Consider the following 23,329-nt stretch of genomic DNA (forward strand, 5'->3'; position numbering starts at 1 on the left):
CAAGAAATGGGGCTTAGGATGACAAGGGGCGTTTCTTGCGATCCCGTGGTGACATTAGCAAGGCGGAGCGCCCAGAGGGCAGGGCCACAAATGACAGAAGGTGGGGATTGATCTGAGTATAGAAGAACCGGCTCTTGGAGCTACCTCCCGCAATGGGCGGGGCCGCTTCCAGACCTGGGGAAGGCGGGGCTTCTGCTGACAGAGGGCGGAGCTAACGCGGGCCGGGGCGGGGCTTCTGTTGACAGAGGGGCGGGGCGGCTCCCTACCTCGTCGCGGGCCAATCCCAGAGGGTAGAGGCCCGGGTCGAACCCCAAGGGAGCAGCGGGGTCCGGGAGTGGAGAGCCTGGCGCGGAGCGGGGTGGGGGCGCGCGGACGGCGCGCGCGCGGGAGGGCCCCGCCTCGGCCGGCTCCTTCCCTCCCTCCCCGCCCCCGGTCGGCCGCTGGGGAGCGCGCCTCGCCTCGCACCCCCACCCCCGACCCTCCACGCTCCGCGGGCCCCGCCGAGCTGCTGAGGCCGTGTGCCGGCCCGCCGAGCGGTTCCGGGTGTAGGGTTCACAGGTCAGAGTTGACTCCCTGAAAAGTGCAGCCGGTTTGAAATGCAAGATGGCGGCGGCGGGGCGCTGAGAGGCGCGGCGGCCCCTGCAGGTAGCGGCGCGAGCCGGCTCCGGGACGAGTGGGCCGGGACGCCCGGGGACTGCGGGGGGGAGCCGGCAGCGCTGAGCCCGCGAGCGGCGCGGCGGCCGGACCAGGCTAGTGGCCGGCGGGCCGGCCGGAGGAGGGCGGCCCCAGGGCAGAGACCCCGGGGACTTAGCGCGCCGGCGGCGGCGGCGGCGGGGTGGCGAGGCGGCGGCGGCGCGGGGAGTCCGAAGGGGAGGGACCCGGCCTGGCTGCACCGGGGAGTCGCCACCGAGGGAGGGCCCCAGAGGGTCCTTCGCGCTTTCGGGGTGTCTGCGGCGGTGGAAAGAGAGGGGGTGGACTCCGTGAGGGAAAAATCTCAGCCCCCGTCCTTAGGAAGAGCACTGAGCAACTTGGGACTGTTGAGGGGAGTGAAGACGGGGCCTCCGGCGGTTGGGGGGGGCGCCGCAGGGACGGAGGAGCCCCCGATGCTGAGGGTCCTGGAGGAGGTCGGAAGGCCTGCCCTGAGGGGTGCGTGGCCTCGTGGGGACTGCCTCCCGGACGGGAAGGGGACATCCTCCTGCTAGAGCTGAACGCATTGGCATTGGGGTTGGAGCCCCGGGAAACCTTCCGGCGGGGGGGGGGGGGCTGTACCCCTCTGCAGAGCAGGCTAAGCTCCCACTTCGGGGCCAGGCCGTTCCCCCACTTCGGGGCAAGACTCCGAATGGAGTCCTTACGAACTGTATTGCGTTTTGAGGAAGACTGGGACTTAGAAGTTAATAAAAGAGAATGGAAACGTTGTCCGTCCCTTCCAGAAGGGAGACAAGGGAGGCCGACCGGGGACTCCTCCGAGCCGTGGGGCCTAACGGGAGCCCCGTCCTACTCGTGGCGGGGATGGAGGGCTGGGAAGGAGGTGTGACGGCCCAGGGAGCGGGCTCTCCCGGCAGCGAGGAAGCGCCCTGGCGGATGCCCTTTCCCTGTGGATTTACACCAAAGTTCTAGGTAAACGGACTTGAAATTCTTTGTTTCGTGCATCTGCCTCCACCTCTCCCCTCTGTAGGTAACAGTGAGGAAAGAGCACAACCTCAGAGAAAGAAAAGGTTCCGCTTGATATCCTTAGTTTAGATTAACGGAGCAAGCAGCAAGCTCTGGCCGGGCTTCAATGAGAGACTCAGGGCAGGGGAAGTAGGAAGCGGAAAGAGGGGGATCGAGAAGGAATCCAGGGGAGCGATGGGGCAGAGTGGGAATTCCACAGCGCTCCTCTGTCATCACTCCCCATAGGAAAAGCATGAGAAGGAGCTAATCTTTCTGGAGGGAAATGGGAAAAAAAAAAAAAAAAAAAAAAAAAAAAAAAAAAAAAAAAAAGAAAGAAAGAAAGAAAAGAAAAAGATGATAATTCGTGATGGGACTAGGTTGGGATTCCACGTAACTTGAAAAAGCAATTGCCTTGGAGATTAAGAGGATAACAGAAAAGGGGGGGGGGAATGAGATACAGGGGTTCCCAGGGAGGAAGCAGCAGCTTGCCTTCCAGGAAGAGTGCCTGTTTGTGGGTTTGCAGTGTATGTGTGTACCCCCCTACCTAAGCGCACCTTTAGAGTCGTTGGTATTGGTCATTGTATCTCGGTCTTTGTCTGAAAGCTTTAACTTGTGCTTTATGGTGTTACATGAATTATCTTCGTTTCTGAAAAATTATTCTGGAAAATTATTCCATCAGTGAGGATGAACGGGAATTGGTTTTAACAGGGATATAGATTTTTAAAAAATTTCTTAAGTAAGAATTCTGACTCCTGATTTCAAGCTAAAGAAATGTGGGTGCTGCCAAAGCCAGTAATACTAACAAGATGTAAAAGGGCCCTCATGAATATTTTTTCCTCTTAATCCATCTCTCCTTACTCTAAGCCTTTTAGGGCAAAGCTGCCTAATCTTCATGCAAAATAAAATGTAAATTCTTCGGTGTTTCAATATAGAAATGATAGCATTTCCCTTAGTGAATCTTTTTGTAGAAGTACCTCTTCAAATGCTTCATTTAATGATCAGGATTAAAATGAGAAAAAAAAGTAAGTAAGTCTTGGGTACCTGATGACAGCTATGATTCATACAGATTTCTTGAACCATTCTAGTATTTTTTTAAAAGAGCTCTCATGTCTTTCATGGAAATGTCTTCTCAAACACATTTCAAGTATAAACTAGTTGAGGGCCGCGCATTTGGAGTATTATTATACATATGAGCTATTCTTTGGTTTCCCCAAAGTGCATGTAGCTCTAGTTCTGTATTCAATTCTGAACAGATTAGGCTGGATGAACCAGAGTGGCACTGATGCCAGATGGTTTGAAAATATGCTAAGGCTGAAAACATAAATGTGCTTGTGCTGTGCTTGTACTCATTAATAGTAGATGTCTTTTGCTTATAGCGAGCTTATTATTTCAGTGGATTGGGAAGACAGCTCGTGAATGATGTAGCAATTATTTCACCTCTGGTGATACTGTGTTTTTCTTCTATGCTAAGTCTGTTCCTTTTTACCTTCAAATATTGTCAAAAAGAAGCTTGTTTAAAACTTTGCTGGGCAGGGGCGCCTGGGTGGCTCAGTCAGTTAAGTGTCTGCCTTTTGCTCAAGGTCTGCCTGTGGCTCAGGCTCCCTGCTCAGCGGGGAGCCTGTTTCTCCCTCTCCCAATCTCCCTGCTTATGTTCCTTCTCTCACTGTTTCTCTCTGTCAAGTAAATGAATAAAATCTTTTAAAAAAAGAAAAAAGAAAGAAAACTTTGCTGGGCATGGTGAGAAGAGAACAGTGTCTCTTCATGACTACAAGAAGATGATTTACGTCAGAACTTCGTTAGTACTATGAAACACCTTTTCAGATGTGTCGTACATTAATGATTCTCCTTGAAGCTAAGGTCAGAGGAAGTATGTGTATATTGGGGTGGTGGGTATAAATTATGATTGATTAATGTCTACCTGTTAAAGCCAACTTGTTCTAGTGTTTCTTAATATATTCAAAGGTATGAAATGGAAAATAAAATTGATTGATTGTTGCCCAGAGCTTTAAAATATTTTTTTTTTGTACAAAGTTTATGTGAAGACTTCCTTCATTGTATAACTTAAATACCTTAAATAAAAGTCAGGGAAATCTAACAGTGGGCTTACTAGTGCCAGAAAATATTCCAGACACTTTACATGAGTTAGTTTAAACACATCATAGTAGAGCCCCATTTTAGATGAGGGGGCGATGACATAGACAGGGCAAGTCACTTGTCAAAGACCACAGAGCTAGTAAGTGACAGATAGGAGATTTGAATCCCTGCAGTCTGGTTCCAAAACCCAAGCTCTTCATCTTTATTTACAGTCCATCTTCTGCCAAAACAACTCATCTGTTTTATTATGCAATGTATATAGCTGAGATGAGTTCTTTAATTTTTGAAGTTCATTCTAATCTTAAAATTTACAAAGATACTTTCAGTTAGAGAGAAGTATTTTAAAATAATGCCAGTATCCAGAGCTGAAATAACATCAGGCAAGTATGCTTTCCATCCAGAAGTAGCAAGGAGCTCATTTGTTGCTCCTCTAGTTGCCTTGTGCCCTTCCTTATCTCAGCCGCTCTTCTCAAGAGACTCTCGTTCGGTAAAACATCTTGCAATTACCGTGTGATTCAAGAATGGATTCAAATAGGTTACCAATTTCCTATAGTATTAATAATTCATTTTGGAAAATAACTTCCCCTCCTTGGCAGCTGTTTCTTATCTTCTCTTCTAGTCCACATCCTGTAGATGGATAGCAAAGGAGTTTCCAAACAAGGAGATACCAGGAAATGAAACTGTAGAATCCCAGGCTGCAGATCACAGGATGCTCCACTGAGCCTACTGGGAAAATGCTCTTTTCCTTTTCATGAAAATATTGTAGCCGGGGCGCCTGGGTGGCTCAGTGGGTTAAGCCTCTGCCTTCGGCTCAGGTCATGATCTCAGGGTCCTGGGATCGAGCCCCACATCGGGCTCTCTGCTCAGCAGGGAGCCTGCTTCCCTCTCTCTCTCTTTCTCTGCCTGCCTCTCTGCCTACTTGTGATCTCTGTCTGTCAAATAAATAAATAAAATCTTTAAAAAAAAAAAGAAAATACTGTAGCCATTCAACCCAAGCTTTAACTTAACCTAGAAGTATTTTACTAAAGGCTTGGGGTATTTACATTATTTCTTAAGAGCCTCTTCACGAACGTGTGTATAATAACAGGCAGAATCACAGGATAAGGTATTTGGAAGAAATCATCTTCCTTAATATTTATTCATTTTGTTTACAGTTTTAGTGCTTAGAGAACAACAGCTAAAATGCTTCAACCCTTCAAAAGCACTACTTACTGTTATTTACTAAGAGAAGCAGTCATAGTTTTCATTAAGTTTTCCTGATTGGTTTAAGTACTCTGAATAATATGCCACATTTTTGGACATGTATCTCAATTTTTGGAGAATGATTTTCGTTTGTTTGTACAATCTCTGCTTCTCAAAACACCAATTGAAATGCCATTTGGTAGTAGCCTTCTTGCAAAAATGAAATAAACATAGGTCATTCTATTAGATACAACATGTTTTGGGGTAGAGTACCACCAGTTTCTTTAAGTTGTATTGGCTTGTTGCCAGCATTAATAATCTACTCCATTCCAATTAATGCATTGTAAACTAGGATACAAACATCAATGAGTTTATGTATAAACATAAGGAACATATATTTCCTCCCACCTCTTAGTTTAACTAAGTCATCTTTCATAACTTGTGTGTACTTAATATTTACAATTCCCAATTTCTTTATCTCAACTTGTATACTGGAGCCTGCATATATTCACATTTTGATAATTTTTATTGAAAATAATACAATAGTGAAAATAGGATTTGGTTGTTTTATATAATATAAATAGAATTTTTTAGAGTTTTAAATTTTGTGTTTTTTATTAATATTGAGTCTGGCATTTAAATAATTCTTTTATAATTTTATGAGGAAATTACTTTTTTTTTCAAAATTACTTTACTTTTAAAAAGCTAAGGCATAAACTTTAAAGTCCTAAGACTGAATTATATCCAGACCATTCAAGTGATTTTTTTTTTTTTTTTTTTGTAGGATATGGCAGATAGGTACTTCAGACCTGTTGGTAATGATGGCCTGAGCTAAACACCTTATTTGAAGGGACACCCTCCATGTCAAAGAACAGAATGCTGAAGAAGCTATGGCAAGTATTTGTTTCATAGGATATGGTAAAACTCAGATTCTGAATATGCTCACTTTAGATCCCATGGTACTATATTTGGCTAACGTCTTAAAAGCTTTCCTTAAAAAAGCAGCACTTAGTCTTGATGCTTTGTTAAGAAATATACTTTTAAACTTTAAAGATATAGGTGTATTGGCTGCTTTAATGTCAAAGGAAACAGCATCACAATTCATGATAAATCTGTGGGTATACTAATAATTGATTTTTCAATTAATATTTGCTGAATTACACTGTGTGTCAGGCACTGTACTGGTGGTGTGGTGACAGTGGTAAATAAGACAAATGAAGGTCAGGAAGGCAGAGAACTTTTGTGGGGTAATTGATCTAGAAACTTTACCTTTTTTTTTTTCCACCTGTATCCAGAAAAATTCTTTAAGACTTAAAAGAACAATTCCTGAAAATATATTTCCAAAATATAGTCTACTAATAATAGTTAATTATAATTCCAAAAATTAGGATATTGATGATTAAGTACTTTGTTTTAGGTTAAGCATATGATTTTATATTTTAGTTAACGGACATAAATCGGCTTTTATAAGAAGCTTTAGATCACATGCTGTAGTGTTGAAATAGTTACACTTTAGTCCAATTGTTATTTTATTTCTTGTTATTTATCTGTTTGTCAGAGAGAGAGAGGGAGAGAGCACAAGCATCAGGAGCAGCAGGCAGAGCAGGCAGAACAGACAGAGGGAGAAGCAGACTTCCCGGTGAGCCAGGAGCCCAATGTGGGAATTGATCCCAGGACCCTGAGATCATGACCTGAGCCAAAGGCAGACGCTTAACCGACTGAGCCACCCAGGCATCCCTGGTCCAGTTGTTATTTTAGTTAATTCCAGAACATACTAGGAAAGATTTTTTTTTTAAAGGTTTATTTTTGTATTTTTGAGAGAGAAAGAAAGAACTCTCTCTCATGCATGTGCACACACAAGTGGCAAGGGGTGGGTGCAAGGGGAAAGAATCTTCAAGCAGACTCCCCGCTGAGTGTGGAGCCCAACCCGGGGCTTGATCCCACCACTCTGAGATCATGACCTGAGCCGAAACCAACAGCTGGACACTTAATGGACTGAGCTACCAAGGAGCCCTGCTATTAATATATTAATATATATAGCTATTAAGGTGGTTCAACTTTCATTTTTTAAAAAATTGTTAGAGTCCTTAAAACTGGCATAATTATCTTTCAAAGTATTTTTTAGTAATTGAATGATTATATCTTGAGTGAAACATGTAACAGTTATTTTATAAATAGGGACGATAACAAACAGATAAATGATTTTTCAGCCTCTTAATGATAATCTCACTTGTAATCAAGCATAGTGTTCTCGTGTAAGACTGTCTGTCTTACACGAAAGATTTAACATACCTCTTTGAGAAAAGTAGAGGAAAACTATTTCCAGCAAAAAATTACTTTGGGGTAATTCTGCAAACTTTAATAACAAAGATAGGAGATTTCATTATAGTACTTATTTATGTATCACTCTCAGTATTTACATACATACTCACATGCCAGCAGAAGGCAGAAAAACAGGATGTTAGTGTTGTAGAGACACTTCAAAAAGACATTTCATTCCTCAAATCTGGGGTCAGTGCTTATCAGTAGTATTAAGGTTGGCTTTCTCAGGTGGAAAAAAACAGGTAGAGGATAGAATTTCTACACCCTTAAGCCTTAGTTTAGCAAAAGGATCTTCTGAAATTCGATGATTTTTGGCCACAGTTTCTTTGATGCTTTCATTTTTATCACATTTACTCCTGTCTATATACACCTTCATACTCAACTTTTGATTGTCTTGAGATCATTTTGTCAGTTTTCTTGAGATTTATATCTTAGCTAATGGTTCTAGGCTACCATAATTCTTAAAAACATTTGCTGTGGGTACAAATTTAGGTTGTTAAATTTCTCATTTAATTTTCTAAGGAACTTGACCATTGTTTCTAAGTATTTTTACATTTTGGCTTTGAAAATGGCCTGAAAATGGCCTTTTTTAATTAAAGAAAGCGTCTTCTTAGACACTTTTTTCTTTAACATAGTGAATATTCTTTATTTTAATTTGACCCTGTTATTCTTTATTTCTATTATTATTTCATACATTCAGTGATTTTGGTGGATTTGTAACTTTTAGTTTGAATACAAACATATAAAATTAAGTATTTTCAGGTTAAGCAGAACTCTGACTCAGAGAATAAGAAGTGAAACTATATAGAATACAGAGTTCTAAGAATTCTCAGTTTAGGTATGAATACATATGCCAAAGGATTCTCAGTTTATGTTTTAGCTACCCTGAGAACAGTTTTTAGCTGGTACCATCTCAAAACTAACATAATCCTTAAAAATTATAGTTCATATTTGACTAAGAATCAGTATGAAAGTTGTTTTTATTCACATAAAGTCTTACCAATATAATATGCTTTTATGGCTAATGAGGCAAAGTGTTGTCTGTTAAGCATTTAATTTGAAGTATAAGACAGCCAAAGAAACAGAGGCATAGAAATTCAGTATAGTTATGGCTCTACTTAATTATAAAAAATTTTAGACTTTTTTGTAGCCCTAAGCACAGAATTTGAAACAATGTACTATTATAGTATATTACATTGAGAATTTATTTTTTAATCTCTTTGAAAATGTAGAACACCATTAAAGTATAGTTTTCTCCAGGAACAGAAAAATAATGATTCTAAGTTGAGATTTGCGTTTGCTGTTTTTACAGGAACAATTTTATCCTGAATTTCACTGCAGGACTAATTCTGTGAATGAATTTATCTCCCTTGTTTCATTGTTAAACAGTCCACAAATTTAAACATATACTACTCATACATAAAGCTGATTTGTTACAACAGAATTATAGATGTTGGTAAATATTTGTTGCATATTCGTTGCTATATTTTAATAAATAGAATGTTCTATAAATAAAAATGTTTTAATATTCTAATGACTAAGGTAATTTTATTAGTAAGGGTTTTACCATTGGAAGTAATCCACCATAAAGTAAACACAGTTGTTCTTTATAACTCCTCTATAAATGAGTGTTTAATGAAGTAAAATATTATAATACACAATTTTAAAGGGTTTCTTTTTCCTGCAAGTATTAATGAGGCCTTGAAAGGCTATGTGTTGGGCACTGGGGATCTATAGTAGAGAGCTAAATAGACATTCTTTCACGTAAGAACTGCTGTTAGAATTGTACCCAATTTTTATATTGTGATAAAATGAATTTTGCTTTCATGAAATACTTTTCTGTAGGGAAACTTTGTTGTAATTATTTTGATGAATTAAGAATCATGGATTGTTTAAGGGGTATCCTACCTTCAGGAGAAGAGCCAAGATGCAGAGAGAACTATGGAAATTGGCTCGACCTAGATCTATACACAGAGTCTGAGGACTCTTGAGGGTTCGTAGAACTAGTTTGACTTCTCAGACCATGGAGCAGCTCCCAAAAATGTGTGGAATACACTTGAATGTTTTACATACTCAGGGATTTCTGCTTCCCTTGAAAAAAACCTTTATATAGCACATGTTTTTGCCTTAAAAATAGAAAGTAAATATTGTTTCCAGCTCCAAATGACCATCAGAATATTCTAGTCTATTTGCAATTTTAAGGCCTTGAAATTATTTGTTTGTTGTATTTTATAATAAAGCAATATTATAATAATATTAAAGAAAATTTGTAAATAGCACTCAAAAATTTCACCCATAATCTCATGTGAAAATTTCATTTCTTTATATTCTCATCTAGTTTTTTTCCATATGCCTACATATTTTCCCATAGTTATTTTATAATTAATATGTAGATTTTGTTCTGATTTTTTAAATTTAACAGTAAATGAATAAATATTTTTTCATATTCCGACATTTGATCTTAGCCAAAAGACTGATGGGCTATTTTTTCATATTCTTTAATTACTCTTGATTACTATTTTTTAATGATCATAAAGCAGTTAGTTGATCAGGTTGGATTGTTTTGTTTTGTTTTGTTTTGTTTCCATTTTTCTACCAAAAAGTTAACTGAAATAGCTTTCAAATATAATTATATTTACAGTGCTGGATGCATTTAGAGCATAATTTTTTTATCTTTTTTTTTTAAAAAGACTTTATTTGACATAGAGTGAGCTAGAGAGACACAGAGCAAGCACAAGCAGGGGGAGCAGCAGTCCCCAGGACTCTGGGATCATGACCCAAGCCAAAGTCAGTCGCTTAAGAGGCTGAGCCACTCAAGTGCCCCCATAACTTTTTATCTTATTGGCCATCTTCACTTTGTGTTTTAATTGCAAAACAACCTAGCTAGTTAACTAGTCAGTTGTGCAACTGAACTCTACCCCTTTTTACAGGTAAGTAGTGCCAGGTTCCCCAAATTTTAAGCTTTTGATTTTGAGCTCTGTTTTTAGTTGACCTTCAAGTAGAGGATGAGATGCCTGTCAGCCAATAGCGATTTCTGTATGGCAATTTTCTTATCTCAGCCCCATTGCACTTTAATGATAAAAGGAGATAGATTGGACCTACACCAAAGACATTCTTTTTCTTTTTACCCTTTCTGCTTTTTCGTTCAATTTGTGTGCCTTGTCAGCTGATTAAGTTGAGAGAGAGAGAGAGAGAGAGAGACAATAATACTAGATAAGTGGTATTTCTTCATCTCCCAAAAGAATTTTTCAGAGACAAGAAAATAACACTAATTAGGCATCTCCTGTGTATCACAGTGTGTGAAGCATTTTTATTTGATCAGCCTCTGAGGTGGATAGCACCCTTCTTATTTTCTCCAGGGCAACTGATTCTGCTTCCTTTCTAGAAACCTCCTGCAGTGTGCTTGTAGAGTTCCTGATGCTTCCTCTCATAGCATTGATCACAGCTATTTTAAGTGATTGTTTACTGCCTGTTTTTCTTGTTTAGCTGCCAGTACCTGACAGATCTGAGGCAATCTGTTGCAGTCATAGCCTTACAGTAGTGCCTAACACAGTGCCTGGCCCATGGTCGATAGTCAACAAATAGTTGTGTGAATTTATTGAATTGAAGAATGCCGGTTTTATAGGTGAGAAAATTGAGGTCAATACTGAGTAACTTTTATAGTCACTGGACCACTGAGTGACAGAGGAGACTCCAGAAACTATGGTTTGATCCTATATCACAGTGCCTCTGTGAATGTGTTCCTCTGGGCCTGGGTTTCTTCTGCCAGAAAAATGGGTTATTTGTACTGAGTTCCCCGCTTCCCCCCAGATCATGAATTTATATAATCAGGACCCTGAAGATGCTTTTATTTGTGCTTTGCTCTGTTTTTGAACTATATACATTATAGTAGAACTGAACCACTGGCCAAAACCTTGAGGTTCTTTTGGGAATTCTCAGTCTCCCTTTAGAAATATGTTAGACAGTACAGTGACTCTGGTTTTGTTACGTAAATGTAAACAGTTTCAGGAGTAAAGTGGACAGTGTTTTATTGTGTATTTGACTGTAGGAGTCACCTGAGCTTGAGGCTGTGTTTAATACCAAGATAATCAGATTTGAGTCTTTTGCATTATTAAAGACTTATTTTTAAAAAGTTTCATTTAAGTAGCTTGTTTTAAGTTTATATTGCCAAAACCAGTGCTTCCAAAGGAGAACACACAATGGTGCATATATATCATTAGATTGTAAAATAACCTATGAATATTTTGTAATTTTTATGACTTTAGCAAAAAATATTTAAGCTTTTAAAATTTGTTTATATCTGCGTAAGTTCTTATGAACTGACCTTTCTGAGCTAGTAAGCTATAAGGAAGAGAAATAAAAATAATAATTTAGCAAATTCCTATTTTTAAGCAAGACAAAATGAAAAATAAACAGTTTAACATAAGACCTAGCGAGCCAAAATAATAAAGGGATCTTAGCTCCTCAAGTTTCTCTTCTGTATTTCTTATTAGTCCTGGCTACTCTGTTCTACCCCGGGTGTCCAAGCCCTGCCTTCTACAGTGAAACAACCTGAAGGACACATTAAATTCAGTTTAGGTTAGTTTTCAAATTTCATGTCTCAGTAGTGATAAACTGAGAAGGATTTTTGGTGACACGGATACGTTGTCTTGAAAGTAGTTTTTAAGGCACAGGCTTTCAGACACATCTCAGAACCCTTCAAAGGTAGAAGCAGGGTTTGTCGGATCCATGGGGTGGGATCAGGAAGTAGTTTAGCCTCTCTCCTCCAGCCAGACAGCTGTTCTTTTCTCTGTTTTGCCCCAAGGCTTCTCATAGAGTTTTGTTTGAAGAAGGGGCTCTGCTGCTTACCACAAAAAGTTTTGAAAACCATCACTAAGGAAAGGTAGTTTCAGGAAAAAAAAGAAAAACCTTCTACCTTTGATTCTAACTATAGTATACTCCCAATTAAATATAATCTGAGATTCTAGGAGAATAACAGTTATAAAATAGCTTACTCCCCTGCCTTTCAACAATTCTCCTTCACTGCCAAAAATGTGGGTGCTGCTTATTTGTTACTCTTCCTTACTTCAAGCTATTTGAGGAATTCCCTGTTTCTAATGACAAAGGAATGATCAAACAGCTGCACTAGCACTTGAACAAAATAGTTAAAATCCTACTGAATTGAATGGGAGAGATGGCATTAGCTTCATGTAAAATACGCAGTTAAAAAATAGTTTTAAATATCAGTGATTTCTTCATATCCCCTTAGTTTTAAATAGTTTTAAGTATCAGTTTTAAATATCAGTAATTTCTTCATATCCCCTTAGAAATCAAAGGCTTTTTCCAGGGTGGGGGGTGGGGTGGGGAATGACACCTTCGAGAATAGGGATTCTTTGAAAATTGGATGCTCTTATTACTAATCTGATGCGTTTTGCTTTATAATATAGGAAATCGGGGAATGGGGGACATTTAGGCTAACTTCCCTTCTGTCGCTTGGATCCATCAAATGGATATATAGTATATATTTAAGTAATCCCAGTGAGGAGGATCTTGCCCCTTTCAAAGGCAGCGCACTCTCTCTTTGGACAGTTCTGTTTCCTAAAAATGTTTCTCCTTTTCCTAAAGTCAGTACATCTCATACAGACTGGGTTTTGCTTTATAATATTTGAAGTAAACTTTTTTTCCTCAGTTCAGCTAGGACAAGGATTATACAAATAAATGAAAATAGTTCTAATTTGTGATAGAGAATAAACCACTTAACTCATTTAATTCATTTTCCTTTGGTTTAGACTTCAGAAGCACAATACCTTTCGCTGGTGCAGCGTAAGTGTTTGGGTGCAAAATTATTAAAATGTGTGTATATGAGCATAATTCACTTTTTCTTGATAAGTCACAGTCATTCTTGTGAATTTCAGCTATTGTTCTCTATTGTGATGCTCTCAGGGCTTATTGAGTTTCTTCCCTTTATTTCAGTTTTTTAATGTAAATAGTTAATGTGTATGGTAATATTAGTTTCAGGGGTAGAATGTAGTGATTCATCACTTAAATACAACACCCAGTGCTCATCACAACAAGTGCCCTCTTTAATCCCCATCACCCATTCCAGCCCATGTGCCCCACACCTCCTTCCATCAACCTTCAATATTGTTAAGAGTTCTTATGTTTTGGGGACACCTGGGTGGCCCAGTGGGTTAAAGCTTCTGCCTTTGGCTCAGGTCACAGTCCCAGGGTTCTGGGATCGAGCCCTGCATTGGGCTCAAGAGCCTGCTTACCCCTTCTTTCTCTGCCTACTTGTGATCTCTGTCAAATAAATAGATAACATCTTAAAAATTTAAAAAAAGAGTTCTTGTGGTTTGCTTCCCTCTCTTTTTCCCCCCATCCCCTGTGTTCATCTGTTTTGTTTCTTGAATTCCATATATGAATGAAATCATATGGTATTTATCTTTCTCTGACTGACTTATTTCGCTTAGCATAATAGCTCTAGCTCCATCCACATTGTTGCAGATGGCAAGATTTCATTCTCTTTGACAGCTGAGTAATATTCCATTGTATATATATACCACATCTTCTTTATCCATTCATCAGCTGATGGACATTTGGGCTCTTTCATAATTTGGCAGGTCATGTTGAGTTTCATAGGACTGTTTTCCTATTCATTCTAGTTCAAGTTAATAAATATTTAGTGAGTTCCTTATTCTAGGCTTTTTGTATGCAGAGGGGATACAGAAATGAATGAGAAGTCAGCCAAGATAGTTGAGCTAGAAGAGCATTAGACTGAAGATACAAAGGTCCTTGGAAGAATGGTCCAGGAGTATGGATAGGCTGTGGGACAGAAATGTAATACTCCTCTGGCACAATACGGTAAGTACTAGACTAAAAGATGAACTGAGGAGGAGGTTGGATCCAAGTTAAAGGGAGGAGGTGATCTATAGGGCAAACAAAGATCGTCATAGTGCATGCCCAAACAAGGCTCCTGGCACAGGGAACAGCCTCGTTGTGTGCCCCTGGAACAACAACTGGGTCTGCTGTGCCTAAAGCATAAGAAAAAAGAGTCAGGAGAAAGATGGCAGGAAGTTGAAGTTGAGGGCGGGTATGAAAAGAACTGCTCGTGGCTCGAGGAGCTTGGGCTTCATTCTTCCAGTACCGGGGAAACTTTAAGTCAGGAGACTCTTAGGATTAGATATATCTTATAAATCCTGGTAACACCATGAAAAATGATTAAGAATAATGTTTCTAAAACTTCAATCATTCATATCCATCTTTGCTGCTCCTGTCGTACTTGGCTATGCTACTGGAATGATAAAACAGACCAGTAGGAGGAAGAGGGCATATACACTTAATAGCCATAGTCTCTGAGTACCTGTGTCTGCCTTTTATAGGTTTAAGTTTCCTCCCTTGTTATCACATTATCATTTCACAATGATAATAGTGTGCTTGCCAAAGCCGACCCTTCTCCCGCTTCCCTGTCAATATAGGGCTGGCTGAAAATCCAAGTAAGCTGGCCTGGGGGCTGACTGTAGTACAGTCCGTTACCTTCAGTGATTTGGCTTGGAGACATGTATTTTGCTCCTAGAGGACTTTTTTTCTGGTTCTGGTCTTATTCTAGATCTTTATAACAGAGCTATCCAACAACTTCAGGTAAGTGCAATATAACTGAAGTTTGTTTACAAGATCAAAATCATGTATTAAAAACATTTTAAATTTTATTTTAATATAGGTGTTTGGAGTTGGGCTTCAAAAATTTCAGCAGTTCAACAGTATCTTATCTGCCAAGAATAAGCTCTTTACTTGATTGCACCATGAAAAAGCTGCTAATGAAACTTGTTGAACACAAAAATGGACTTGAAGAACCAAAAGCCATTGTTTTCAAATGAAGAATACTGAACAGTTTTAAGCCTCAATGCTTTTTAATCACCGCTGAGATCTTCCTCATAACATCAGAATGGCAAGTAGGCGAAAATCCACAACCCCCTGCATGGTCCTTGCCAGTGAACAGGATCCAGACCTCGAGTTGATATCAGACGTGGATGAAGGTCCTCCTGTACTGACACCTGTAGAAAACACCAGAGCAGAGAGCGTCTCAAGTGATGAAGTTCATGAATCTGTGGACTCTGACAATCAGCAAAATAAAAAAGTTGAAGGTGGCTATGAATGTAAATATTGTACTTTTCAAACCCCAGATCTAAATATGTTTACTTTCCATGTGGATTCTGAACATCCCAATGTCGTGCTAAATTCATCCTATGTCTGTGTTGAATGCAATTTTCTTACCAAAAGGTATGATGCACTTTCTGAGCATAATCTGAAACATCACCCAGGAGAAGAGAATTTTAAGTTGACTATGGTGAAACGAAATAACCAGACAATCTTTGAGCAGACAATAAATGATCTGACTTTTGATGGTAGCTTTGTTAAAGAGGAGAATTCAGAGCAAGCTGAACCTGCAGAAGTTGCATCTTCAGGAATCTCTATCAGTAAAACTCCGATCATGAAAATGATGAAAAATAAAGTGGAGAACAAACGGATTACAGTTCACCACAACTCAGCTGAGGATGTTCCCGAAGACAAAGAGAATGAAATCAAACCAGACCGTGAAGAAACTGTGGAAAACCCAAGTTCTTCGGCTTCTGAATCCAACACAAGTACTTCCATTGTCAACAGAATACATCCGACTACTGCCAGCACGCTCGTGACCCCCGCAGCAGTTCTCCCTGGCTTAGCTCAGGTGATAACCGCTGTATCAGCTCAGCAGAATTCCAGTTTGATTCCCAAAGTCTTAATCCCTGTTAATAGCATTCCCACCTACAATGCTGCATTGGATAACAACCCCCTTTTGCTCAACACCTACAACAAATTCCCTTACCCAACAATGTCAGAAATTACTGTTCTTTCTGCTCAAGCAAAATACACAGAGGAACAGATCAAGATCTGGTTTTCAGCCCAACGCCTAAAACATGGTGTCAGCTGGACTCCCGAGGAGGTAGAGGAGGCCAGAAGAAAACAGTTCAATGGAACAGTACACACTGTACCTCAGACCATAACTGTTATTCCTACACACATTTCCACGGGGAGTAATGGTTTACCATCCATTTTACAGACATGCCAAATAGTTGGTCAGCCAGGGCTGGTCCTTACACAAGTAGCTGGAGCCAACACCTTGCCCGTAACAGCACCTATAGCCTTGACCGTGGCAGGGGTTCCAAGTCAAACAAATGTACAAAAAAGTCAGGCGCCTGCTGCTCAGCCAAACGCAGAGACAAAGCCAGCCACAGCAGCCATTCCACCCTCTCCGCTCATCAAACACGAAACCGCAGCGGCAAACCCTGATTCCTTTGGCATTCGGGCCAAAAAGACTAAAGAGCAACTGGCCGAATTAAAAGTCAGCTACCTTAAAAACCAGTTTCCCCACGATTCAGAAATCATCAGACTTATGAAAATCACAGGCCTGACTAAAGGAGAGATTAAAAAATGGTTTAGTGACACTAGGTACAACCAGAGAAATTCAAAGAGTAATCAGTGCTTACATCTCAACAACGACTCCTCCACCACTATTCTTATAGACTCCAGCGATGAAACCACGGAGTCCCCCACTGTGGTTACTTCACAGCCGAAACAGTCCTGGAATCCTTTTCCCGACTTCACTCCCCAGAAGTTTAAAGAGAAGACCACAGAGCAGCTTCGTGCCCTTCAGGCGAGTTTTCTCAACAGCTCCGTACTCACCGATGAAGAATTAAATAGGTTAAGAGCGCAAACCAAACTTACCAGAAGGGAAATTGATGCTTGGTTTACAGAGAAGAAGAAATCAAAAGCTTTAAAGGAAGAGAAGGTAGAAATAGATGAAAATAATGCAGGTAGTTCCAAAGAAGAAGCTGGAGGAACTTCTCCCAGAGATGACTCTGGTGCACCTAAGCCAGGGAGCACAGGCAAGATCTGTAAAAAAACACCCGAGCAGTTACATATGCTGAAGAGTGCTTTTGTTCGAACACAGTGGCCGTCACCAGAAGAGTATGACAAGTTGGCTGAAGAAAGCGGGCTTGCTAGAACAGACATCGTCAGTTGGTTTGGCGACACTCGTTATGCTTGGAAAAATGGAAACCTAAAATGGTACTACTATTATCAAAGCGCCAATTCGAGTAGTATGAATGGTCTGTCCTCCCTTCGGAAAAGGGGGAGAGGGAGACCCAAAGGAAGGGGAAGAGGAAGACCACGTGGGCGGCCAAGAGGAAGCAAGAGAATGAACAACTGGGACAGGGGGCCATCACTCATAAAATTTAAAACTGGAACTGCAATACTTAAGGATTATTACCTGAAGCACAAATTTCTTAATGAGCAAGACCTTGACGAACTTGTGAACAAATCACATATGGGTTATGAGCAGGTCAGAGAGTGGTTTGCAGAAAGACAGAGGAGATCAGAGTTAGGGATAGAATTATTTGAGGAAAATGAGGAGGAAGATGAAGTTATTGATGATCAGGAAGAGGATGAAGAAGAGACAGATGATAGTGACACTTGGGAACCCCCACGACATGTGAAGCGGAAGCTTTCTAAATCAGATGACTGAAATGTAAGTTGTAAATCTGAGTGTATATTCATCAACCACATACATTTAGAATAGTCACCTTGTATCTGACGCCTTCACTTTTGACAGTTTTTCTAAAATGATTTTTTTCTTTTTGCTAATAAGACGACTAGGGACCTTGACTGTGACCACGAGACATGATTATTATGTGTGGTCTGATTATTATAACTATTACATTTATTATGTAGAATTTAATGCTGCTGTAATTATTTACTTTTTTTAAATAAAATGTTTTTTCACTTTGTTTTAAGGGAAGGTTACCCATTCTCATAGAAGGGAGACTGGTTGGGGGGGCGGAATTCATGGATACTAAAGGTAACTAAAATGTATTGCTTGCAACCCTCTTTCACTAAAGCTTCATTTTTTGCCTATTTAAGGAAAGAATTCAAAAATGAAAACTAAAAAGAAGGGGAAAAGTTACCGAAGGACAGACTTACCACAGGGGCGAGGATTGCTCAGTTTTAGGAAACTAGGTGAAAAATGGGTATCTTTTTTTATTCATTGTATTGCCCCCAAACTATTAGGTTTTTAACTAGAATTTTAAAAGCTTTATGTGTTAAAATTATTCAGTAATTTTTTGTTGAAAGCCAAAGGTCTGTTTTAGGCTCTGTGTAAATTCATATTTGCTTAGATGGCATCTGTTTTTGAAAACTGTGATATAAATTATTTCTGTCTTAGAGATCAAAAGGTAAATAACAGATTTGATATTAAATTAACTCAGTTGCCTAAAGTGTCTATTCATTCTTTGATAGAAAACAAACCTGCTACCAACAGAAACACTGTATTTGGTTAAAAATATATCTCTTGCTATAAAAGCGCAAGTAAATATGCTTTAAATATGAAAGGTTTGGCATGTTCCTTACATTTTAATTCTTTCATAGATTGAATTAATTAAAATTCCACTCTAGCTGCAAATCAGATACCTTATTTAAAGTTAGGACTTCAATTCTTAATACTTTTGGAATTTAATAGCATAGTTCCATTTTCTCTACTCTCTGTTTTGGAGTGTTCTAGAATAAAACTATACTCTATTGAGAATAACGCACTTCTTATGAAATGTTTGTCTACGTCTATCAGTAGTCCAAAAGCATTTAATTATCAAAACTATTGCGGTGTTCTCGAACAGTAAAGAAGGAAACAAAACATAGATCCTCATGATCATATGTGCATATTTACGTACTTCTGTAGCTGTTTGCATCCCTATCTATCTTCTAATTTATGCTCTGTTATTCTGCACAGTATTTCCTTAACTCCCCCATGTCTTCCTCACTGGTTTTATTTATTTTGCTAAACAATTATTTATAGAGAGCTTAATATGTACCAGGCATTTCTCTTATTGTCTAACAGTTTTCCAGGCTTCCCATGCCTTTTCCAGACTTTCTTTTCATTAACACTTTTTTTCCAAGGAGAAAAACAGATGAAACTAAAAATACACCTATTTTAGAGTAAATCTCACTGTGGGTATGGAGCGTAACGAAAGTCACAGAAAGTTAAAGTTTTGAGCAGCTTTATCCTAAAGTACAGACCTCTGTTTCCTAATGTCAGAAATTTTCAGGACAGGCTTTCTCCTGACCCAGATGCATAAAATATTTTTAACAAGCATTTTTTTTTTTTTTTTTTTTTTTTTTTTTGCTAAACACAAGAATTCTCACTCGGCCAAGATTAAATCAACAAATGTGTTGCTGTAGTGAATTGTCCCTGTGGTTGTAGTAACCTCAGCAGTGATTCTGCAGGGAGCTGCAGTCTAAAAATAACGGAAACTTTTTGGTACAGTTTTTGACTTTAAGTTTGTGTAGATAATTCTCATGTTCTATATTGATACTCTTACGGATACTATGAACAAAAAAATCATACAAAGCCACAGTTTTTAAAACATTGTGTCATATATGTTAGACATATCATGTATTTAGCCATGCCTTTTAAAATATTCAAAAGTCTGAAATTATAAAACACATTAATTAGCAACTTACTGTCTGCTTAACAAATGTTTCATCTTATAAAAGGATTCACTGTAAGTTCCCTCTTAATAGTTCTTTCTTCAATTAAATATGGTTCAGTTTACCAAAAATAGGTAACCAAAACTTTTCCAAAATAGTTTTTGCAAAAAGTGAAATATATATATCTCTTTTGCACAAGCCAGACTTGTATATAAAATACAAAAGCCTTTAGATTTCAGTCTGTTTATTACAAAAACTGACAGTGAAATATATACTTCCTATGAATAATTGTTTTTATAAATTATTACATATAGGTGAAAATGTCTATATGCAGAACATATACATAGGACTTGTACACAAACCCTAGTGCTTTATGTAAGATGTATATAGCAAGTGATTTCAGTGTTAATAAGCAAATACAGAGGATGTATTTTCATGGCTAATTTGTATAAATTTTGTTTTGAAAGTGATAAATATTAAAAATATGGTTTTCTTTAAAATTTTAGTATTTTATTATGTTTTCTTTTATAGCTGCCTAAAATGTTGGAGGAGAATCAATTCTTCAACGCAAGATGTCTGATTTACTGTGAATGGGCCCAATCTTTGATGACACTGAAAACATTTTGGGGCATACACATTCTCAAAAAATAGGATCCAATACCCAAAAGAAATGGAACTTAATGTTGTGCCAAAGTTAAACTACTGCATTTGGCGGAAGTTCTGCAATGTAAATAGAACACTAATTAAACAACTTGTAAAAATTCGAATTTTAATATAGTACATTTTTATTCTGATACGATGGAGATGTTCTGATTCTTAGACTTTCTGAGGGGGTTTAATGACCACTAGAACTTGTCCTCATATTTTGTCCAGCTTAATACTGTGTGTCTAGTGAGATGGGCCTTACTGCCGGTGTTCTTTGATATGTGATTAAGCTTATAGCTTTGAGTGACCAAACATTTTACAGAGCAAAAATTGTTAGAAACAGGAAAAAGAAGAACCTGATTTTTTTCTATGTCTTATTTATCAGGCCCTGCACTAAGATTTAAATTTGTGCATGGGCTTGTACAATTTCAATGTAAGTGACAAAAAAACAGCCTATTGACACATGTTGAAACGTAAAATTTTGTGATAACAGTGGCCCTTAATGATTGGATCTTTAATTGAACACATTCATTGATACCACTATTACTCTGTAATACTCTGTCCATTTTTTTCACTAGAGGCCGAATTTGCTTTGTATTAAATTAAAGATAATCAATACTGAAGAAGGAAATGAAAATGGCATAAGAATTTGGATAGGGTGAAACTCTGAAATAAATATTTTACCAAAAATGTGAAGAAGAACCATATAGTAAATATATACTTAGTGTTTTCTTACAATCATATAGAAATCAGAAATGTTTGTACAGTTACCAGATCAGAATTTTCGAGAATTGTCTTTCAGGGAAATTCTACTTTATGTAGCAATTTCAGTGAAGAGAGGAAAAAAATTCTGAACTGATCATAATGAGTTAAAGGTTAGCTTTTGACTTATGAATCATGGGAGTGTTAACTGTTAACTCTTGCCATATCAGGAGACTGAAGGTTCATACTAACTTATAAACTTTGTAAAGACCGGTGCTGTTCATTCATGTTGAGAAGGACCCTTTTTTTGTGACTATAGGATTGTTTTACAAAATGTGCTTTCTTCATAGAGAAAATGTTCAGTTTAATTAACTCTGGATTTTAAAATGTTTTTCTGAATGACCGGATGTAGTGGGCTCGGCCAGTTTCTTTTGTCTAATTTAATGAATAATATTAAGCTCTTGTTTTTACCTAAATGTTTGTCAGCTAATGAAATGTTATGAAAAAGCCTTGAATATGCATGCTGCTTTCATTTTTATAAACTTTTTATTTTTTAACTATAGCTTTATTAGTAATTCCAAAATGCTGCAATTTAGCTGATTTCTTCACTCAGACAGCTGGCTTTGTGGGTGGCTTTTTCATACTACTGTTAACTTTTTTAAGAAGAAGCAATGTAAAGACTGTAACAATTTAATGCACTAAACTGTTCTTTCTTTTACACATTTAAAAACTTCTTAAAGCACTCTGTATTATAATGATTAAATTGCTCCCTTTTTTAAACCATTGCTAATGTGGTCTGAGTTTTGTTTGACAATTTTCATATTTTCAAATTTGAAATGTCAAGTATTAGAAATCAGCCTTTGAATAATACATTTATATCATGTTTCCCTTGCAATGTGTCAACTTTGTATAGCCGTAAATAAACTAGTAATAATTTTCCCCTCTGTCTCTTTTATAAACTTGGCACTTCATTCTGCTCTGATGTTTGCTAGCTTTTAAATATATTTATTTGACAGAGCAAAACTCTTCTTCTCCCAGTTGATTATGTCCTTGAATACAGAATAAAAGTTAGCAGCAATTAGTAGTTTTGAGTGATTTTTTTTCCATTTTATTAACTGAGTTAAAAAAATGTGGTAAAACACAACAAAATTTGCTACTATATCTGTTTTTAGGTGTATGATTCAATGGCATTAAATATGGTCACAATGTTGGGCAACTATCACCACTATTTCCAAAACGTTTTCATCATCCCAAACAGAAACTCCATAGCCATTAAGCAATAACTCTGCATTTCCCCTTCCCTCTCCTGCCCTGGTAACATTTAATCTACTTTCTGTTTCTATGAAGTTGGCTATTCTTTTTTTTTTTTTTTTTAAGTTGCCTATTTTTTTTTTAAAAGATTTTATTTATTTATTTGTCAGAGAGAGAGAGAGAGCAAGAGCGAGCACAGGCAGAGAGGCAGGCAGAGTCAGAGGGAGAAGCAGGCTCCCTGCGGAGCAAGGAGCCCGATGTGGGACTCGATCCCAGGACGCTGGGATCATGACCTGAGCTGAAGGCAGCTGCTTAACCAACTGAGCCACCCAGGCGTCCCTAAGTTGCCTATTCTTGATATTGCAAGTAAGTAGAATCACATACTACTTTTCCTTTTATACCTGACATTTATCATGTTTTCAGGATACATTCATGTTTGTTGTACTATATATCAGAACTTTTTTTTTTTAAGTAGGCTTCATGCCCAGCATGGGGCTCAGCGTGGGGCCCAGTGTGGGGCTTGAACTCACAATCCTGAGATTGAGACCTGAGCCAAGATCAAGAGTTGGATGCTTAACCAACTGAGCCACCCAGGTGCCCCTGTCCCTTTTTATGGCTGAATAATATTCCAGAGTGTATCTGTGTTTTGTTTTTGTTTTTTGCTTTGTTTGAATGTAGTTGCCACACAGTGTTACAGTAGTTTCAGGTATACAACATAATGATTAAACAACCCAATTTGTACATATTGCTTATCCTTCTGTTGATTCTTCTGTTATCCATTCTTCTGTTTATCTATTCTGCTGTGATGGGCACTTGGGTTGTCTTTACCTTTTGGCTGGAAAAATGCTTCAGTAAACATGGGCATCTAAGTATCCGTTTGAGTCTCTGTTTTCAGTTCTTTCTGATATATATCTAGGAGTGAAATTGCTGAATCAAACTAACTCTATTTCTAATTTTTTGAGGAACCATCAAACTTTTCCACAGTGAT

At 38.5% G+C, this 23,329-nt stretch overlaps 1 protein-coding gene across 7 annotated transcripts; it reads left to right on the forward strand.

The window, feature by feature from the left end:
- The first annotated feature begins 228 nt into the window (after window positions 1-228).
- Window positions 229-21,873, forward strand: ZHX1 (zinc fingers and homeoboxes 1). 7 transcript variants are annotated; one of them, XR_014309190.1, is made up of 6 exons: window positions 247-645; window positions 1,431-1,617; window positions 5,711-5,823; window positions 14,945-17,791; window positions 18,184-18,279; window positions 20,275-21,873. XR_014309190.1 is itself a non-coding variant. In XM_082721758.1 (5 exons), exon 4 carries the CDS (start codon window positions 15,170-15,172, stop codon window positions 17,786-17,788), a length of 2,619 nt encoding a protein of 872 aa, XP_082577884.1. In that variant the 5' UTR covers window positions 246-645; window positions 1,431-1,617; window positions 5,711-5,823; window positions 14,945-15,169; the 3' UTR covers window positions 17,789-17,791; window positions 20,275-21,873. The 7 variants fall into 7 exon arrangements, 5 of the variants coding, with proteins under 5 accessions (XP_082577883.1, XP_082577885.1, XP_082577884.1 ...); XM_082721758.1 differs by lacking the exon at window positions 18,184-18,279 and having other exon boundaries at window positions 246-645; XR_014309191.1 differs by lacking the exon at window positions 1,431-1,617.
- Window positions 21,874-23,329: the final 1,456 nt, after the last annotated feature.

Source organism: Mustela nivalis, assembly GCF_964662115.1.
Source record: "Mustela nivalis genome assembly, chromosome: 2".
Classification (NCBI taxonomy): Eukaryota; Metazoa; Chordata; class Mammalia; order Carnivora; family Mustelidae; genus Mustela; species Mustela nivalis.

What these genes read in the sequence shown, in the direction of transcription:
- ZHX1 (XM_082721757.1), top strand. Translation starts at nt 15,170, where the DNA reads ATGGCAAGTAGGCGAAAATCCACAACCCCCTGCATGGTCCTTGCCAGT.